This window comes from Carettochelys insculpta, chromosome 8 (assembly GCF_033958435.1).
Source record: "Carettochelys insculpta isolate YL-2023 chromosome 8, ASM3395843v1, whole genome shotgun sequence".
Taxonomy (NCBI): domain Eukaryota; kingdom Metazoa; phylum Chordata; order Testudines; family Carettochelyidae; genus Carettochelys; species Carettochelys insculpta.
In genome coordinates, this window is record NC_134144.1 from 29,662,975 (window position 1) to 29,680,630 (window position 17,656).

Genomic DNA, 17,656 nt, shown 5'->3' on the forward strand with positions numbered 1-17,656 from the left:
TTTGATTAAAAGTGAAAGTACTACACTGACTTTGGTTTGAATTCTTGACAAGCTGTTTAGCCTGCATCTCCATAAGACGAGAATTCTTTAACATGTTTACTTTTCAAACTTTTCTCTCACAGAAGGTGGGGAAGAGCGACTCCCCAAGAGAAGGTGGGGGAGAGGGAATCTGATCAAAGAAAGCAGAAAAAAATTCCTTCACCTGATAGAAAAACTCCAGAAAGATCAGTACCCCGGAGCTCACTTGCTCATGATGATCCCCCTTCAAAGAAAAGAAAGGAAGAGCTGGATCCAATCCTTACCCGCACAGGTGGTGCATACATTCCTCCAGCAAAGCTCCGGATGATGCAGGAGCAAATTACTGATAAAAACAGGTAAGTCAGAGTTAAAGAAAAGTCACAGTTGACAGCATTTACTGGCATAGTAGGGTTTTATAAAATAAGTGCAAAATGTCTTTGGCTGATCAAACATGAACATTGTTCAGACCCCAGCAGAGAGACTGATATTATCTACAGTAGTTGCTCAGGATATGCAAGGGTTGCATGGAACACAACCCTTGCGTATCCCAAATTTCAGGTAAGTTGGGGCGGCAGGGGACCGGGGGGTGGGTTAGGGCTGCAGGGAGGGCGAGAGAGTGGAGCTGAGCCGGGTCTGCAGAGGTTGGAGCAGGGTCCGCGTGGGTGGTATGCAGGGGGCCTGGCACCAGCGCCCTGTGTGACGTGCCAGGGGCTGGAGCCTGAGCCCTGTGTGGGGTTGTAGTGCACCGGGTCTGAGTTGGGGCTGTGGTGGGGGCGGCTGATGCTGGGGTGGGGACAATGGGTTTTTAGCCCCCCTAGCTTTCCCAGAGCAGTGCCCCTGTCAGCTTGACAGCAGCACTGCTCTGGGAATGGGGTACACAGCAAAAAATAGTAGCATTAAATATATTTTCCAATTTTGTTTTTAAAAAAGGTTTCTGTTCATTTATAAAAACAACTATACTGGAAATTTTTAGTCACTTTAAGACTGAGGGAGGAATCCATATGTACACTCACTAAATGTTAATCGCATGTTCATAAATAAGGATCATGATCATATGGAAAAGGATACAAATCTTTTCTGAGATTATTCTTTTTTATAGAGTAATTTGCATAGGAACTATAAGTGTGCCAAAATCAAATGTCTTTTTTCCTAAACAAAATTAGTGCCTACTCAGAATTTTCTAGGAATTAATTCAGAAATCTGTCATTGAATATTGCAGATAAACCTTAACTTGTGTTCTGGCAATTTTTTGAACGATAATATTTCAGTATAATACTGTTAAACATTCCTGAATATTGTTTATTTCCTGTTCTTACTATTAAGGGATTTTTTTTCTTCTCTATAGAAAATCATAATTCAGCATTAACTGTACAGTTTTTACTGGGTATAGAGAGAGATTTTGTAAATCAAGTTGGTGTAGTAGTAATGAGTTAGTGTCACTGTAATCATAAAACCAAAATTGGAAAAGGAAATAAAATCTATTGTAAGTACTGCACCTTGTGGCTTTTATTGACCACAAACTAATTGACCATTTTTGTTACATTAAAGTGTATTTATAGAGTCCCTAGAAATGTCTGTATTAGTAATGCAATGTAATTTTTGTAATAGCCTAGCATATCAAAGGATGAGTTGGGAAGCCTTGAAGAAGTCAATCAATGGTCTTGTCAATAAGGTGAATGTTTCTAATATTGAAAATATCATCCATGAACTTCTTCAAGAAAATATTGTCCGAGGAAGGTAAGTGTCAAATGATTGTTTCATAATAAATAATTCTTTAGGTTTTCTGTTTATAGTGTCTCTTATGAAATGGCCTATGTTTTCCACTTAGAACTGTGTTTGATACTTTGAACAGATACTTTTGATTCCTGTTGCTTGTATTCTGCAACGTGTAAAGTTATTTTGTATGAGTGCTACGCAGTTTTTTCCTCTTATCTTCCTTTACATCTTATTTCCAAACAACCATTAACTTGAAGAGTTTACATAAGGTTGCAAACCTATGGTGCTTGGTCTAGAAAAATAAGTCCTCAAAACATTTTGGGTGCGTCTACACTAGGAACTAACTTCGACGTTAACTTCAAAGTTAGGCACCACATCCAAGTACCGAGCAGAGAGTCTACACACGTTTTCCCTTACTTTGAAGTAGAGCGCCCAACCTCAAAGTCCTTACTTCAGTCCTAGGAATGGAGTGGTGCCCTACTTCGAAGCAGGGTTGTATGTAGACACTCTACTTCGAAGTTGGTTCTTTCGAAGTTATTTTTATAGTATAGACACAGCCTTTGAGAAGGAGAAAAATTATGTTAATCTCAGTTTTATATTATAAATCTCATTCAGTAGTTATTGCAGATGGATGTGAACATTAGATACTAAATTACAGTCGGCAGTTTTAAAATTAATAAATATACTGTGGCAGACTGCTGCCTGGTAGCTGCAGGAGCCTTCTAGGAGGAACATATGCCGGCTGGTGGGCTAGTGCATTCTTGTTCCCTGAATAGGCCCAATTAGGACAGGCAGCTGGGGCCTTATTAGGTATCGGCCCTCATTGGTCAGCTAGGGCCCTGCACTCCCTATAAAAGGTTCCCTCTAGCTGGTTGCAGGGGAGAAGGTTTTGGAAGGTGCACAGCAAGAGCAAGAGGTAAAACAGGGAAGCGGTGGGAGAAGTGGACCAGGAGTAGGTTGCTACATTGGGGCAGGGGAGAAGGCCCTGCCAGCAGCCACCTGATCATGTAGGGACCCTGGGCCGGAGTCCAGGGTAGAGGGTGGGTCTGGACTCCCCCCAACCCTTCCCTGAGGGCTATTCCACTAGCCCAGGCGCAGGCCTGCATGGGGATTGGCTTTATTCTGTCCCCAGTTGGACTTGCCTATGATAAGGATGGCTCGCTAAGCAGAGACCCCTGCCTCTGGAAAGGCCTGGGCAGATAAGGGGTCTCCATGAGTCTCTGAAGCACAATAGAGAAAACCGCCAGGAAGTGCAGGGACCCACAGGGGTTTGCAAGGGACTTTGTCACAATACATAGATATCAGAACAGCTAAATCAGAAAAATAGAGCTGTTATCTTTGTTTTAAATATGAGAATTAAAAAAGCTTTTGGTTTTCTTCTAAGATAGGCAAGAAAAGAGCAGAAAAACCAAGATCAACATCATCTGCTGTGAGCAAAGGACATTATTTTATATCTATAACAAATAATTTTAGAAATACCAAGAAATACATATCTTGTTGTTGCCCTTGGCATACTGTAACAATGTGGGTGCTGTTAGGCTACATCTACACAGAAATAAAAATCTGCAGCTAGGTTCGGTCAGAAATCTTGGTTTCATGAGGCTGTAAATTTTATCTCGATGTAGATGTACACTTGGAGGAGAGGGATGTTTCCATACATTCAAGTACTAACACTTGATGAAGTATGCTAATTTTTAATGTTATGGGGGAAGGGATCAATCTATTGCAAAGAATCTTAAAAACAAGAAATAATTAGCTCCCAAGTATCATTTCTAGAAGAAGGTGACAATGAAGTCTTTGACAGTCTGTAGTAGAATCATTTTTATTGTGTCATTCTCTATGAATTTTACATCTTTGGAAAAACTATGTTTCTTACAGAAAGTGATTATTTGTTAAACATGAGTTACCTGTTACTGAAATAATTATAATTATCTCTTCTCTGGGAGTTCTGGGCTCGTGATTAAGAATGATTAATGGTCTGTTCTTATTAACTGGCATGCAAAAATTTTAGCTATGAGAACAGCAATCTTTGACTTTATCTCATTAACTAAATTGCCATGCCTAAATTTACCAGTCCCCCACACGTTTTTAAATTGCCTAAATTTACCCCACACGTTTTTAAAGGTGAATGCACTGTTGGAAAGGCGGGGGATGGGGGGTTTTCCCCTGTTAACTATTATGATTATGTTGTTTGAGTCTATTTTAACATAAATATTTATGCCAAGTCAGCTCTGTTGAAAGTCAGCCAATCCAGCTACACGGAAGGTCTAATTTCAGGATACAAAGGTATCCTGAAATAGCAGCACCTCGGCTTTTCACTGGCTGTTATTTCGGGCATGCTATTCCGGTTCTGGTACCTCTTGTCCTATGAAGAGTAACAGAATGTTTGGAATGGCACCTTATTCTGAACAGCACCAAGTTTGGAATAAGCTATTTGAAATAATTTACTAAATTTATGTAGAGCAAATTGCGTAAATTATTTTGAAAACCTCTGAAATAATTTACTAAATTTATGTAGAGCAAATTGCATAAATTATTTTGAAAACCTCTCATTGTGGAGACAGAGCCTTTGGGCTCAGCTGAGTGGAGGAGAGCTCCATGAGGGTATGTATATGAGATTTCAAAATGGCTGGGCTCGGTGACCTCCCGAGGTCCCTTCCAGCCCAAGGATTCTGTGATTTTGGAGGGCAAATCCGTTTTATATTCCATTTGTAATAAAGTAATATAGGTAAAGGAATCTTTAAAACTTTATGGTTCAATGTCCCGCATGCTACCAAGAATGAGTAAATACATTCATTCCTCCTTTAACGAATACTTATGAGTAGTCGCTAAAACAAGAGGGGGGACACACCTACCTTTGCTCACTAAATGAGTGAACTTCCCCGGCTTATATGAGCCAGCCATGGGGTCCCTGGTCAGAGGGGCGGGGAGACCCGCAGCCCCACAGCTGGCTGTGCTCCAGCTGCAGGGTCCCTGGCCGGAGGGGAGGGGAGACCTACAGCTCTCTAGCTGGAGCCTTCTCCCTCCATTCCCTCAGACATGCAGCTGTCTGACAGCCCTGTGCCTGGGGGTAGAGATGGAGAAGGCTCTTAGCATGGTTCCCTACCCTGCGCTGGCGGGAATGTGAAACTGACCAACCATGAGCAGATCAGTTTCCGGATCCCACATGCCATGTGGAGACTGGAACCAGCCTGCCCCTGGTTCCCAGCTCCTGCCACTCCGGGAGCCAGGAAACTGACCAGCCCTGGTGGTTCCTGGCTCCCCTCCCCTTGCAGGAAAATTCGAGCTAGGCAGGGGTTACAGGAACAACCCCTGGGTAACCTTGAGAATTTACTGTATTAGTCCCCGCTGCCTGCCTCACAGACCTCACCCTTGGCCAGGTTTTAAACCAACCTTCCCCCCACCCCCCGGTCCCAAACTGCCCCCCCCCCGCCTTAGATTCCGCCCCCAGCAGCCTCAAACTACCCCCAGCCTTAGACACCCTGCCCGCAGCAGCCCCAAACTGCCTTCATCCTTAGACTCCCCCAGCAGCTCCACACCAGCCCCAGGCTTACACCTCCCCAGCAGCCACAGACAGCCCCCAGGCTTACCCCCACCCCCGCATCCCTAAATGGCCGCAGCCTTAGACATTCCTCCTCCTTCCCCCGCAGCCTCTTCACTGGGGCTGCTAGGCTGAGTGGCTCCCCCAGCCCTCCTGTCCCACAAAAGCTCATCATGTAATAAATTCTTCTTCTTCAAGTGTCCCCGTGGGTGCTCCACAATAGGTGTCAGGCTCGCCCGGCGCCGCAGATCGGAAATCTTCCAGCAGTTTCTCCTGGATTGCGCATGCGCCGGCGCGCACCGCCCCCCCTGTATGCCCCTGGCCGTGTGCACGATCCAGTCCCCGCCAGTTCCTTCTCAACCGCCATCGGCTGCAGATGGAATCCGCTCAGGCTAAGGCCAGAGTCAGATTACTTAGTGTTTTTTTTCCATGTGTAATTTGTTGTTTTCGGTTATTAAACAAAAAAAAAAAAGAGAGAAAGCAAAGACAAAGAGAATATCAGCAAAAAAAAAGAAAAAAGAGAGGAGGGGAGAAGAGAAGAGCGGACGTGAAGGCCATTTAGGTCGCCCGCTGCTGCAGGCCGGTGATCACTATCGGGGTGGAAAGGCACAGATTAAGTGCTAAGTACCCTATTAACAATAAAGGACTCGCCGCAATGGCCTCTTCAGGTTTTACAAAGCGGGAGTCATGCCGTGAAGTTATGCTGGCCTCCGTGGGGCATAGCGAAGGCATCCAATGCCTGGGGGACTTACAGGCTACCCAGACACGTTCTCACTGTGCTAAGCTCACAGCCAGGGCCAGGAAGGACAGAGCGATGAGGCGTAAAATGCTCATGTTGATAAGGCTCTCCAGCCAGACTTGCCAGAGAAGCCTCACCCAGAAGGGCCCTCTGGGTTGCATAAGAGGAGGGTAGTTTCTCTCTGACCCCCTCAGTGCAGAAACGGAGGAAACTCTCCCTGGCTCGATCCTTGCCGTGCGTTTGCAGCGAGCAGGATGAGCGGAGCACACAGCCACCAGCCGCATACTCAGGCAAGCGGCAGCGCGGCAGCGCACGTGGCAGAGGCTGAGCCTCCGGTTATACAACAGCCGGCACGCGCAGCGCCTAGATCCCTGGCACGGGAGGGGGCGGTGCCGGCCCCTCAACGGAGGGGCAAGGCAACATCAAAAACCCGGCACCGCAGTCCATCTCTGGACAGGGCTGCGCTGCTGTTAGCACCAAGCCCTCCCCCTGTGATACACACACCGCACCGAAGGCCTGTGTCTCCACCGGCCCATCCGGAAAAAAGAAAAAGAAAAAAAAAAAAAACCTCCTTCTCCGTTCCTCCAACCAATGTCACCATGGCTTGGGCCACCTCTGGGATTGGATCCCCTGGAGTACTATCACAAGCCAGTTTCACCTCTCTCTGTGTCATCGCGGAGGTCTCGCTCTCCCGGACATCAGGGGCACACACCCCGTGAGTGGTCCAGGTCTCTATCCCCGGACCCTTGCCCATGCTGCCATGGTCATCCTTATCATGCTGGACACAGACAAACCACAGGCCTACACCCAGGGGCAGGTCCCCCCCCTGGCCTCTCAATGCCCCCGTGGGCACTCCCGATCGGGGACGGAAACACAGTTGTCTCAAGGGGAGTTAATTTTAGAACCCCGAGACTTTCCTTCACAATCCTCCAGCGAGCAAGTGTATCATCGACCACAGGAACCCGAGGGTTCGACGGAGGTTTACCTTAGTGGTTCTTCCTCATCCTCCCCAGATGAGACCATGGCCCCCGGGGATGTCTCTCCCCCGGATGACCTTAAACAGTTTCAGGAGCTGTTTAAAAGGGTGGCTTTCACGCAAGGCATTCAAATGGCAGAAGTGCAGGAGAAACATCACAAACTCCTGAAAAATTTGAGACCCCCGGCTTCATCCAAAATTGCTATTCCGCTGGACGAAGCCATTCTGGAGTCAGCCACTACTATATGGCAGACTCCGGCCTCTGTTCCGCCTACGACCAAGAGCGCAGATAAGAAATACTTCGTCCCGGCAAAGGGCATGGAGTTCCTCTTCAGTCACCCACAACCAAATTCTTTGGTGGTCGGGTCGTCCCAGCAGAGCTCAAAGGCTTCTCAGTACAAATTGGGGGATCGGACAAAGATGCTAAGAAGCTAGAGCTGTTTGGCAGGAAGGTATATTCCTTTCCTATCCTGCTATTGAGAATGACAAATTATGGGCACACCTAGCAAACCATAATTTTAATAATTACTCTGGGCTTACTCCCCTCATGGATCCGCTTCCGGAAGATAAAAAGCCAGTGTTAAAGGCGATTGTTCAAGAGGGCTATGCAGCATCACGGACGGGAGTCCAGATTGCCGTGGACGTGGCGGACACAGCAACACATTCAATGGCTACAGCAGTGGTCACGCGTAGAGAATCCTGGCCCCAGACGTCAGGTATCTTGAGGGACCTACAGGCAAAGATCGTGGACCTTCCCTTTGATGCACAAAAGCTGTTCGCAGACTCAACCGACTCAGTCCCTCACTCCAGTAAGGACTCAAGAGCTACGCTTAGAACCTCGGGCATTTATACTCCCCCATACAGGAGGGAAAAATTTTATCCTCAGCAAAGACGCTACACTTACAACCACAGCGTGCTCAATATCAACGGGGCTACGGCCAAGGGCACTATCAATAGCGGCAACAGTACAGAACTCCTAGGCGACGTTCTCAACAAAGCTGTACGACCTCGGGTCAGGCCCAAAGGCAACAAGTTTGATGGGTATGTCGGGGGCTGCACTCTCAATACCCTCGCTCAATGCCACTCTCATCTCATGTTCCATCATCGCCTCAGACCGTTCCACTCCCAATGGCAAAAGATCACCACAGATATATGGGTGCTGGAGATCATAGCCATGGGTTACGCGATCCCCTTCCAGTCGCTTCCAGCGACGAAGCCTCCCACCACGCCTCACCTCAGGGATGCTGCCACTAGGCGAGGCTCAAGCACAAGGTGACTCACCTTATGTTCATAAGGGCGGTGGAAAGAGTGCTGGAATAATTCCAGGGGAAGGTTTTTATTCACACTACTTCCTGCCAGGGAAGAAAACAGGACACTGGAGGCCCATCTTAGATCTTCGGGGCCTCAACCGTTACTTGTGCAAGCAACGGTTTTGGATGATCACAGTTGCCTTGATACTCACGGCACTGGACGATGGAGACTGGGTTGCAGCACTCGACTTACGAGGTGCTTACTTTCATATAACACTCCATCCAGCACACAGACGCTTCCTCCGCTTCACAGTCGGCCAAGAGCGCTTCCAGCACAGGGTTCTTCTGTTTGGCCTCTCCTCGGCCCCCAGAGTCTTTACCAAAACCCTGGCAGTGGTGTCAGCCTACCTGCACAGACAGGGGGTGTTTATTTTTCCCATATCTGGGCAACTGCCTGCTGAAAGGGACCTCGAAGGCAGAGGTCTCACGCATGATATGCGTCACAACGGACACGTTTCTTCGCTGGGCCTAGTCATCAACCTCGCAAAGTCAAAGTCCGAACCCACACGACATATAGAGTTCATAGGGGCATGCATAAACTCTATCACAGCAAGGGTGTACCTACCCGACGCCCGCTTCTGCGCATTCAGTTCGCTGGTGCAAGTCATTACATACAGCCCCACGGTGCCGGTCTTAACGTGCCTACGGCTGCTGGGCCACATGGCGGCAGCGACATTTGTGGTACAGAATGCCAGGTTGCACATGTCAAGCCTGTAGCATTGGCTGGCGAGCGTTTACAAACCGGCATCCCACACTGTCCACAGGGTGGTATCGCCCACAACAGAGGTGCACAGATCCCTGGCGTGGTGGGAAAACCCCGAGAATCTTCTAGTGGGGGTGCCTTTTCACCAACCACAAATTTCTATTTTTCTTACTACCGACGCCTCCCACATGGGATGGGGAGTGCACATCGGCAACAAGGTAACACAAGGGCTACGGTCCCCTGCGGAACAGACACTGCACATATCCATACTGGAGCTCAGAGCAGCGTTCAATGCCTGCAAACATTTTCGAGATTACTTACATGGCAAAGTAGTCGGGATTCAGTACCGACAATACCTCCACTATGTTTCTACATCAATCGACAAGGAGGAGCACAATCCCATGCCCTATGTGCGGAAGCACTCCGATTGTGGAATCGGTGCATTGCCAATAACATAACGTTGAAAGCCTCGTACTTGCCGGGCGCTCACAACGTGAATGCAGATCAGCTGAGCAGGCGCGTCGCAATCACGCACGAATGGCAGATCCACTCCGATCTGCTACAGCGCATTTTTCGTACATGGGAGTTTTCCCCAGATCGATCTGTTTGCCACCCAGTACAACAACAAAAAAAAAAAAAAACGTGTCCCCAGTACTGCTCCAGGGCAGGAGTCGGGCAGGGGTCCCTGGTCATGTTTTCATGGAAGGGCTCCCTACTTTACGCGTTTCCCCTGCAGCGCTTATCCGCAAGGTCTTGCACAAAGCCAGAAAGGAGAGAGCTCGCATGATACTCATAGTCCCGCTTGGGATCGGCAGCAGTGGTTTCCCTTGCTTCTGCGCATGTCGGACCGCCCACTGCTCCCTCTACCAGTGGCGCCGGACTTACTCACGCGGGCTCAAGGGTCTATAGTGCACCCGCACCCTCAGGATCTGCACCTACAAGCATGGCTAATCCATGGCTCAGCTCCTTAAAGAGCACATGTACAGAGGGAGCACAACAAGTCCTGGAATGTAGCCGAAGGACCTCCACCAGGAGGACTTACAAGCAGAAATGGACTCGATTCACAGCCTGGTGTTCCGCCAAGCAGTTAGCTCCCCTTGACGTGCCTATATCTGTAATACTAGAATACTTATTGGACCTCAAGAGAGGCGGGCTTTCTGTATCCTCGCTAAAGGTCCACCTCGCCGCTACATCAGCCTTTCGGCATACAGAGGAAGGGCCCACGGTATTCGCCCATCCTATCGTTACCAGGTTCTTGAAGGGGCTGGTAAACCTGTACCCCCCCTCGGAAACCGCTTCCACTATCGTGGAATTTGGACTTGGTGCTCAGCACGCTATCGGGTCCACCTTTTTGACCCATTAACCACAGTTCCCATACGTCTCCTTACAATAAAAACAACCTTCCTCCTTGCAAGTACGTCAGCCCGCAGGGTGAGCGAGCTCGCAGCAGTGATGGCAATGCCGTACTGCACAGTATTCTCAAAGGAGGCGGTAACCTTAAGGCTGCGCCCAGCCTTTGTTCCAAAAGTCTCTTCGGAGTCCAATCTTAACGAGCCAGTAGTTTTACCCTCGTTTTACCTGAAGCCTCACAGCTCCGGCAAGGAGGCACGCCTGCATCTCCTAGATGTGAGGAGGGCGTTGGCCTTCTACACAGACAGAACTAAGTCCTTCCAGAAAACGGACAGGCTTCTAGTCTCTCTTGCTCCCGGGTCAAAAGGAGAAGGTCTCTCTTCCCGGAGAATCTCAAAGCACATTGTGTCCTGTATAAAAATGTGCTTCAAACTTCGAAAGACTCCTTTGCTGGCCCCGCCCAGGGCTCACTCCACTAGGGCGGTGGCGGCGTCAACAGCCTTCTTCAGGGGCATCGTGTTAACAGACGTATGTAGAGCGGCGACCTGGTCATTCTATGACACCTTCGCCAAGCATTATGCCCTGCCTCGGGTATTCTAAGAGGATACCCGTCTGTCGACAGCAGTCCTCTCGGGGGCAAGCTGCACATAAACCGATTACCCACCTCCTTATTTGGGTTACTGCTGGGTAGTCACCTATTGTGGAGCACCCACGGGGACACTCGAAGAAGAAAGAGAAGTTACTCACCGTAGTAATGGTGGTTCTTCGAGATATGTCCCCGTGGGTGCTCCACCGCCTGCCCATCCTCCCGGCTTTGGATCTCTGTCTAGTGTTTTTCAGGAGCATCCGAGGCGGTTGGTCAAGGAACTGGCGGGGACCGGATCGTGCACACGGCTGGGGGTGTGTAGGGGGGCAGCGCGCGCCAGCGCATGCGCGATCCAGGAGAAACTGCTGGAAGATTTCCGATCTGCGGCACCGGGTGAGTCCGACACCTATTGTGGAGCACCCATGGGGACACATCTGGAAGAACCACCGTTACTATGGTGAGTAACTTCTCTTTCTGTTAGTTTTTAAAGTGCTACATAGCTGCTTTTTTTATAATCTCTATTGATAGATATCTGCCTGAGGTAGCAGTGTTACGAAACTGCAAATGGCTTCTTTAAAAGCCACATGCAACTGGGAACTGCCCAGCTGGTGACTTTTGACACATCTAATGGGACGCATGTTTCGGTTTTGACCCACAGGTTGGGAATCCCTGCTCTATATACATACTCTGCATCCTATTTGTAGTGCCAAACTATTCAAATACATCAGAAAAGTACCTAAACTCAACTGGTTTATGTCAAGTTCCAAGCACTTGGAACGAATTGGTGACTTTTATATGTATTTTAATGGGAATTCAGTGTTGCTCTTAATGAGTTTTCCCCTACGAGCAGAAATTTGGGAAGCAATTGCGCTTGTATAGCGAGGGATGAATATACTAATAAGAACTCTTCTGTTTCTGAGCCACATAAGGTTGCTAGAAGAATAAAATGCAGTCTTCTCCCACTTTATTAATCTTCTGGAACTAAAACTGTGTGGCAACCAGAATTTCAGTTTCATGCAAACTTCTTTAATTTTGACCTTTGTTTTCCTTCTGAATTGGAATAAAAACATATTTTTTGAAATTTCCCGTAATGTGAAATTTCAGGGGAAAAAAAAATCTTTTCTGGGTTCTGCCAAAATGTTTAATTTTGCTTTCAGCTTTAAAACTTAGTATTGGTTTAATAAATTTCTAAACAGTCATTTTGAAACTAAGAATGTGAACATTCTATTCCAATTAGATAATTTCACGCTTTTTGGACACAGTATTAATAAAATCAGCAAATTCTCCCCTTTCCGCTGTAATGTTTCAGTTTTGCTGAACTGACATTTTCCAGTAGGGGAAAAAAAGGTTAAATTAGATAATGCTCAGCCATTTCTACCTGGAGGAGATGTTAAAATGAAAATTTGGTACATGTAGCCCAGTTTTATGTAAATATTTAAATTTGATAATATCATGATAATTCTAACATGCCAGAGATATTTTAATTTAGATTGAATCAAATACTCCTGCTCTTTGGTGGTTTATAATTTAGACCGATTCCAGAACAAATATCTGTCTACTATTCTGAGAGCAACAAAGCTCCAACAAAACTGCAGATTTAGGATAAAAGTTGACATGCATAATTTTAGCCTGAAAATGATGTTGCATTCTTTGGGTGGAAACAGATTGTATTTTACTCACCATATGTCATGTGAGAGAAATTAACTCTCTTATTAGAGTCCAGCATATATGAATCGTGACACTAATATATTCTGTTGAGTAACATATGCTACTAATGTGCTGCGTGTGGTAAATATGTTTACCTGATGATGTGCCTGTGCTGTTATAGCTATATATATGACATAATTAGTTAAGTGGTAAGGAATACGGTGCCTTACTTAGTTGTTTAGATTCATCTCAAAACATTAATTGAGCCATTTATTGAATTGGGTGAAGTTGGAATCCCTGAAATTGAGGAAGACTGGTCGGGGCAGGCATCTTGCTAGGTTCCTCGTAACACTGCCACTGCACTTAAATCCTGACTCACAACAACAGTATTCAATTAATGAGTTGCATTTTTTTTCAATCTAAATCTGCCAGTTAACAACTGAGCCAAGTTGTTACCAGGAGCAGCCTGTGTTGGTTATGAAAACAGTTAAATAACCACCTTTTGATTATCTCCTCCCCTTTTCACTGTTTAGGTTCTCAAAAGCAATGTTTCTATCCCCAGCTGTCTCTCCAAATCATAGTTATGGTGTATAACAGTTGTCTGGTGCATCTGGGGAAAGTTCATAGCATTACAGTTTGAAGACTGTCATGGTCTTGCTGAAACATTGTTTTCTTTATTTGTTTTACACTGGGTTGGAGATTCGTGGTTTGTGTGTGTTGGGTTTTTTCGGGGGAGGGAGGAAGGGAAGGGAAGGTGTGATATTGCATGGGAATCAGATTTCTGTTCCTGAGTCATTTGCTTTTGAGAGTACTCATTATTGAAAAAGTCATTTTGGTTTTTATTGTAATAAGTTGCAGTGGTGGTGATTATTCTGTAACAAATATTAAATTAGTAGAGTACGGAGCAAGACCAGATGAATTCTTAAGCTACAAAGGTGCTGTTTTCACACTTTTCCTATTTACTGTAATTAGAAAGTAGAGGAGCAACTGAACACTATGAGGGCTCTTTTGCATACTTGGCTTAATCTAATTCTTGACACACACGCACACACCTGCCCCTCTGCTCTCTGATTTGCGCACCTTGATAATTTTTTTGAGGTTTGTCAACCTTGATTACTATTTTTGGTTCTCTATGCCTTAAACATTGAGTCTGTTCTGGTGTGGCTATGGTCTGAAGAAGTGGGTCTGTCCCACGAAAGCTCATCACCTAATACATTATTTTGTTAGTCTTTAAAGTACTACTTTACTGCTTATTTGTTTTGATAGTAGATAGACTAGCAGGGCTTTCTCTCTGTGACTTTTTGAATATTCACCATTACAGCATGTAAAATAAGGAAAGAATGTATGGTGAGATAAAAGGAAATGATTAAGTAATTCTCATCTAATTTTATGTGTGTACTCTCCTACTTTTTCAATTACATCATGAACCTACCACGGATCATGTTGGTAGCTAAAGTTTGTATTTGGGATAATTGTTTATATTTTTTTTAATTATAGATTTCCCCCCCCCCCCAATTTTCCCAAACCATGTTTCATCTTTCACTTTTTAATACTGTTGTTAAAGTTTCTTGCTTCTCAATATGTTATTTTCTAAAAAAAGTTGAAATTAAAAGCTGAGCTTTTTCTTTTTGAAATGTTTTTTTCTTTTTCCTCCCCAGAATGTCATCAAAAGGGACTTCTGAAAAGATTTCACCTTTAATCTTCATTTTACTTATTTTTTAATTTTATTTTTTAAACCGGTTGGAAGTGTAAATAAACTGCTGATCTTTAGTAAAAAGTTGTTTAGTACATAGTGGAAATATGATTTGACTAATGGGTAAGAAATTTAAATTAGTTTAATCAACAGTTGAGGGCTTGAAATACAGTAACCATTATGTTCTGTATTTACATTTGCCTATTTTTAAAGTGGCCTAACTGCAAGTGAATGGCTTTTGTAATTTAGGTATATATTAAGAGAAAGTTAATGGTTCAGAAAGAGAGAACTAGAAAACTTAATTTTTTTTTCAAAACTATTCTGCTTCTCAGAGCAGACTGATTTTAAAATCTTAATTGTAATCCTGATAACAGATTTAGAATTAATTTTTTTGCATAGTTGGCATGGTGGTTTTAGTATGAAAATAACCACTGTTTGGAGCGACTTTTAAATATCTCATATGTGGATTGTGCTACTGTTGCAGTGTATATGGTGTGTGAAACCACTTTGTCTTTTCATGATTGACATTTACACTTGTATGTGAATTTTTACTTACAGGGGATTGCTGTCTAGATCAATTTTGCAAGCACAAAGTGCCTCTCCAATCTTTACACATGTTTATGCAGCACTTGTAGCAATTATCAATTCAAAGTTTCCAAATATTGGAGAACTGATTCTCAAGAGGCTAATTCTAAATTTTCGCAAAGGATATCGCAGAAATGATAAGGTATGTAAGAAAAGCTTGTGTAGGAACTTAAACAGTACCACACTGTAACCAGTGATCTCACTTGTGTGTTATCCTGTTACCAAGTTGTCAATAATGAAAGTTTCAACTGGCATAATGCTCTATATTAATTGTTTTAGTAGTAGTGGTAGTACATCATGATGAACTTTGTATGAAAAGAACATCTTATGCTCTGCAGCTTAAAGATTGAAGATCTTTTTAACTTCAGTAATGCAGCAACAGTAGCATTTATTCTAAAGTGTAATCTTAAAATAAATGCTTCAGAATCCTGCAGCAGTACTTCACAGAATCACAGACTGCAGGGCTAGACTGTGTCATTGTGATCATCTAGTCTGACCTCCTGTGTAGCACAGGCTATAGTACTTCCCTGATTAATTTAATACTGTGATGGAAACAGATACAGTGTTTACAGGGTCTGGTTTTTATTTTAGAGTTCTTTCTGTATGTAAAGAGAAATTGAAGTATGTTTAAATGTTCTTTATTTTTCAGCAACTTTGTCTGACAGCTTCAAAGTTTGTTGCACATCTGATCAATCAGAATGTGGTATGTTATTTTGTATTTAGTATGGTTTCACGTGTTGTATGTACTACAGGTTACACTTACAGCAATCTTTGAGCAATCTGCTTAATTTATTACTTTTTATAAACAACGGGAATTAAGAGCACAAAGGCATAATATTTGCTTGGGGAGAGATCCCCTAGGGTCTAGCTGTGCACTTAAGACTTACGCAAGCAGCTCCTGGTGCCTAAAAAGAGCCAAAGGGTTTGCATTGGAGATTTGTACAGGTATAGGAGTCAGTTTATACAAATGTAGTTGCAGGATCATTACCTAAAATATTCATCACCAACAATGGGCTATTTCGATCAGAATGAACTTTATTTCTACCCCAAAACAGATCGGCCTCTAGGGGTTGTTTCCTTTTCTCCCTTCCTGAATAAGCTTTAGCAGTAAACATAAGCGGGAGGAGCATGAAAGGGACACAAGCTTTATTTTTCTAAATTATGTTTGACAGTGATGGTCTTGCAAAATGTGTTCCATACCCTTCGTGATGGCAAAGCTTTTCTTACATTGATTGATTGAAGGAAATCAGTCATGTTTGATTAGTAGAGTGGAGTCCAGGACAAAGAAGATGCAAATATGAGACTCAGAACTCCTGTCTAAAATGGTGACTTTAGTTTATGTGAAAATGGCTTCCCTCACTGAAACAAGATGTAGGTCACAAAAAGCTAGTGAAATAACACTAGTGAAATAAAATAGATTGTAATTTTGAAAGTGAGAGGTTTCTGCTTTTATAGCCTCCTCCCACACCTTTTTCCCCCTCTCTAGGCTCATGAAGTTTTATGTTTGGAAATGCTCACATTACTTCTTGAAAGACCAACAGATGATAGTATTGAAGTAGCAATTGGATTTCTAAAGGAATGTGGACTCAAATTAACAGAAGTTTCTCCTAGAGGTATTAATGGTGAGTATATTTAGTTGGTATATTTTCCCTTAAATATGTAGTCTTTTTTTATTACTATCTGATCACTTCAGATTAGAATTAGTTTTTCTCTTTACTCTAAAGCAATCTTTGATCGCCTTCGCCACATTCTTCACGAATCTAAAATTGATGTGCGTGTTCAGTACATGATAGAAGTTATGTTTGCTGTACGTAAGGATGGATTCAAGGATCACCCAATCATTCCAGAGGGACTAGACCTAGTAGAAGAAGAGGATCAGTTTACTCATATGCTACCTTTAGAAGATGAGTATAACCCAGAAGATGTTCTTAGTAAGTGAGAAGCAAAATTTTAACTTTACAGTTTCAAGAAATTTAAGATGAATCATACAATATTTCTTCTTGGTTTAAATAAGGTTTTCTTTTATTTTAAAGATGTTTTCAAAATGGATCCTGACTTCATGGAAAATGAAGAGAAGTACAAAACCCTTAAAAAGGGTATGTAAATGAGGTAAACTTAAGAAATCAAATGGGATATAAAACCAGGAAGCATATGATAGCATTCTCTTGAGTTTATAGATACTGGTGGAAAAGATTGCCAGCAATATTGTTGAAGTAAAGGTCGGTTTTAGTTTTAGCTGAATTTTCTTAAATAATGTAAACTGCACATGTGCACAATAGATATATATACTACTTTTTTGTTATAGTGCACCAAAAATATTGTCGGTTACTTACACAATTGTAATTACACCATTGTAATCTGTACTTTATACCACAAAGATCTATATAGTAATACGTTTGTACACACATCATGAAGATTTTTTCACTTTGTGTTTCCACAGTGGCTTCTTTGTTTCAAAATAACAATCCTGCTTTCAGATATTAAATATTTTAAAAGTAATATTGATAAGTAAATCCAAGGAGGTTTTTTCTCCCCAAGAACCGGGATTGACGTATGTGAGAGCACCTAGTACATTTCTTTTACTTCCTGAGCCTTTGTCGCAGTGATTTTTTTTTTCGTCTGACCCAGAGTTGAGTTTCAACACAGAGCATTCCATCATTTTCTTATGCCAAACTGTTCTGTGAAAGGAATGTTTTTAAAATGGATTTTTAGAACAGTACCAACCACTTTCCCTCTTCACAATTTATTGTTGTTGTTGTTGTTGTTGTTGTTATGCCTGAATTGAGTTTGGC

General features: G+C 43.8%; 1 protein-coding gene across 2 annotated transcripts in view; it reads left to right on the top strand.

The window, feature by feature from the left end:
* Positions 1 to 17,656, top strand: part of CWC22 (CWC22 spliceosome associated protein) — a 73,489-nt gene that overhangs the window by 19,802 nt on the left and 36,031 nt on the right. For both annotated transcript variants that reach the window (XM_075000839.1, XM_075000840.1), the window contains exons 5-11: positions 123 to 374; positions 1,627 to 1,755; positions 14,838 to 15,006; positions 15,514 to 15,567; positions 16,351 to 16,486; positions 16,589 to 16,795; positions 16,898 to 16,960. In XM_075000839.1, the coding sequence (XP_074856940.1) occupies positions 123 to 374; positions 1,627 to 1,755; positions 14,838 to 15,006; positions 15,514 to 15,567; positions 16,351 to 16,486; positions 16,589 to 16,795; positions 16,898 to 16,960 (1,010 nt within the window). The remainder of the gene's footprint in view (positions 1 to 122; positions 375 to 1,626; positions 1,756 to 14,837; positions 15,007 to 15,513; positions 15,568 to 16,350; positions 16,487 to 16,588; positions 16,796 to 16,897; positions 16,961 to 17,656) is intronic.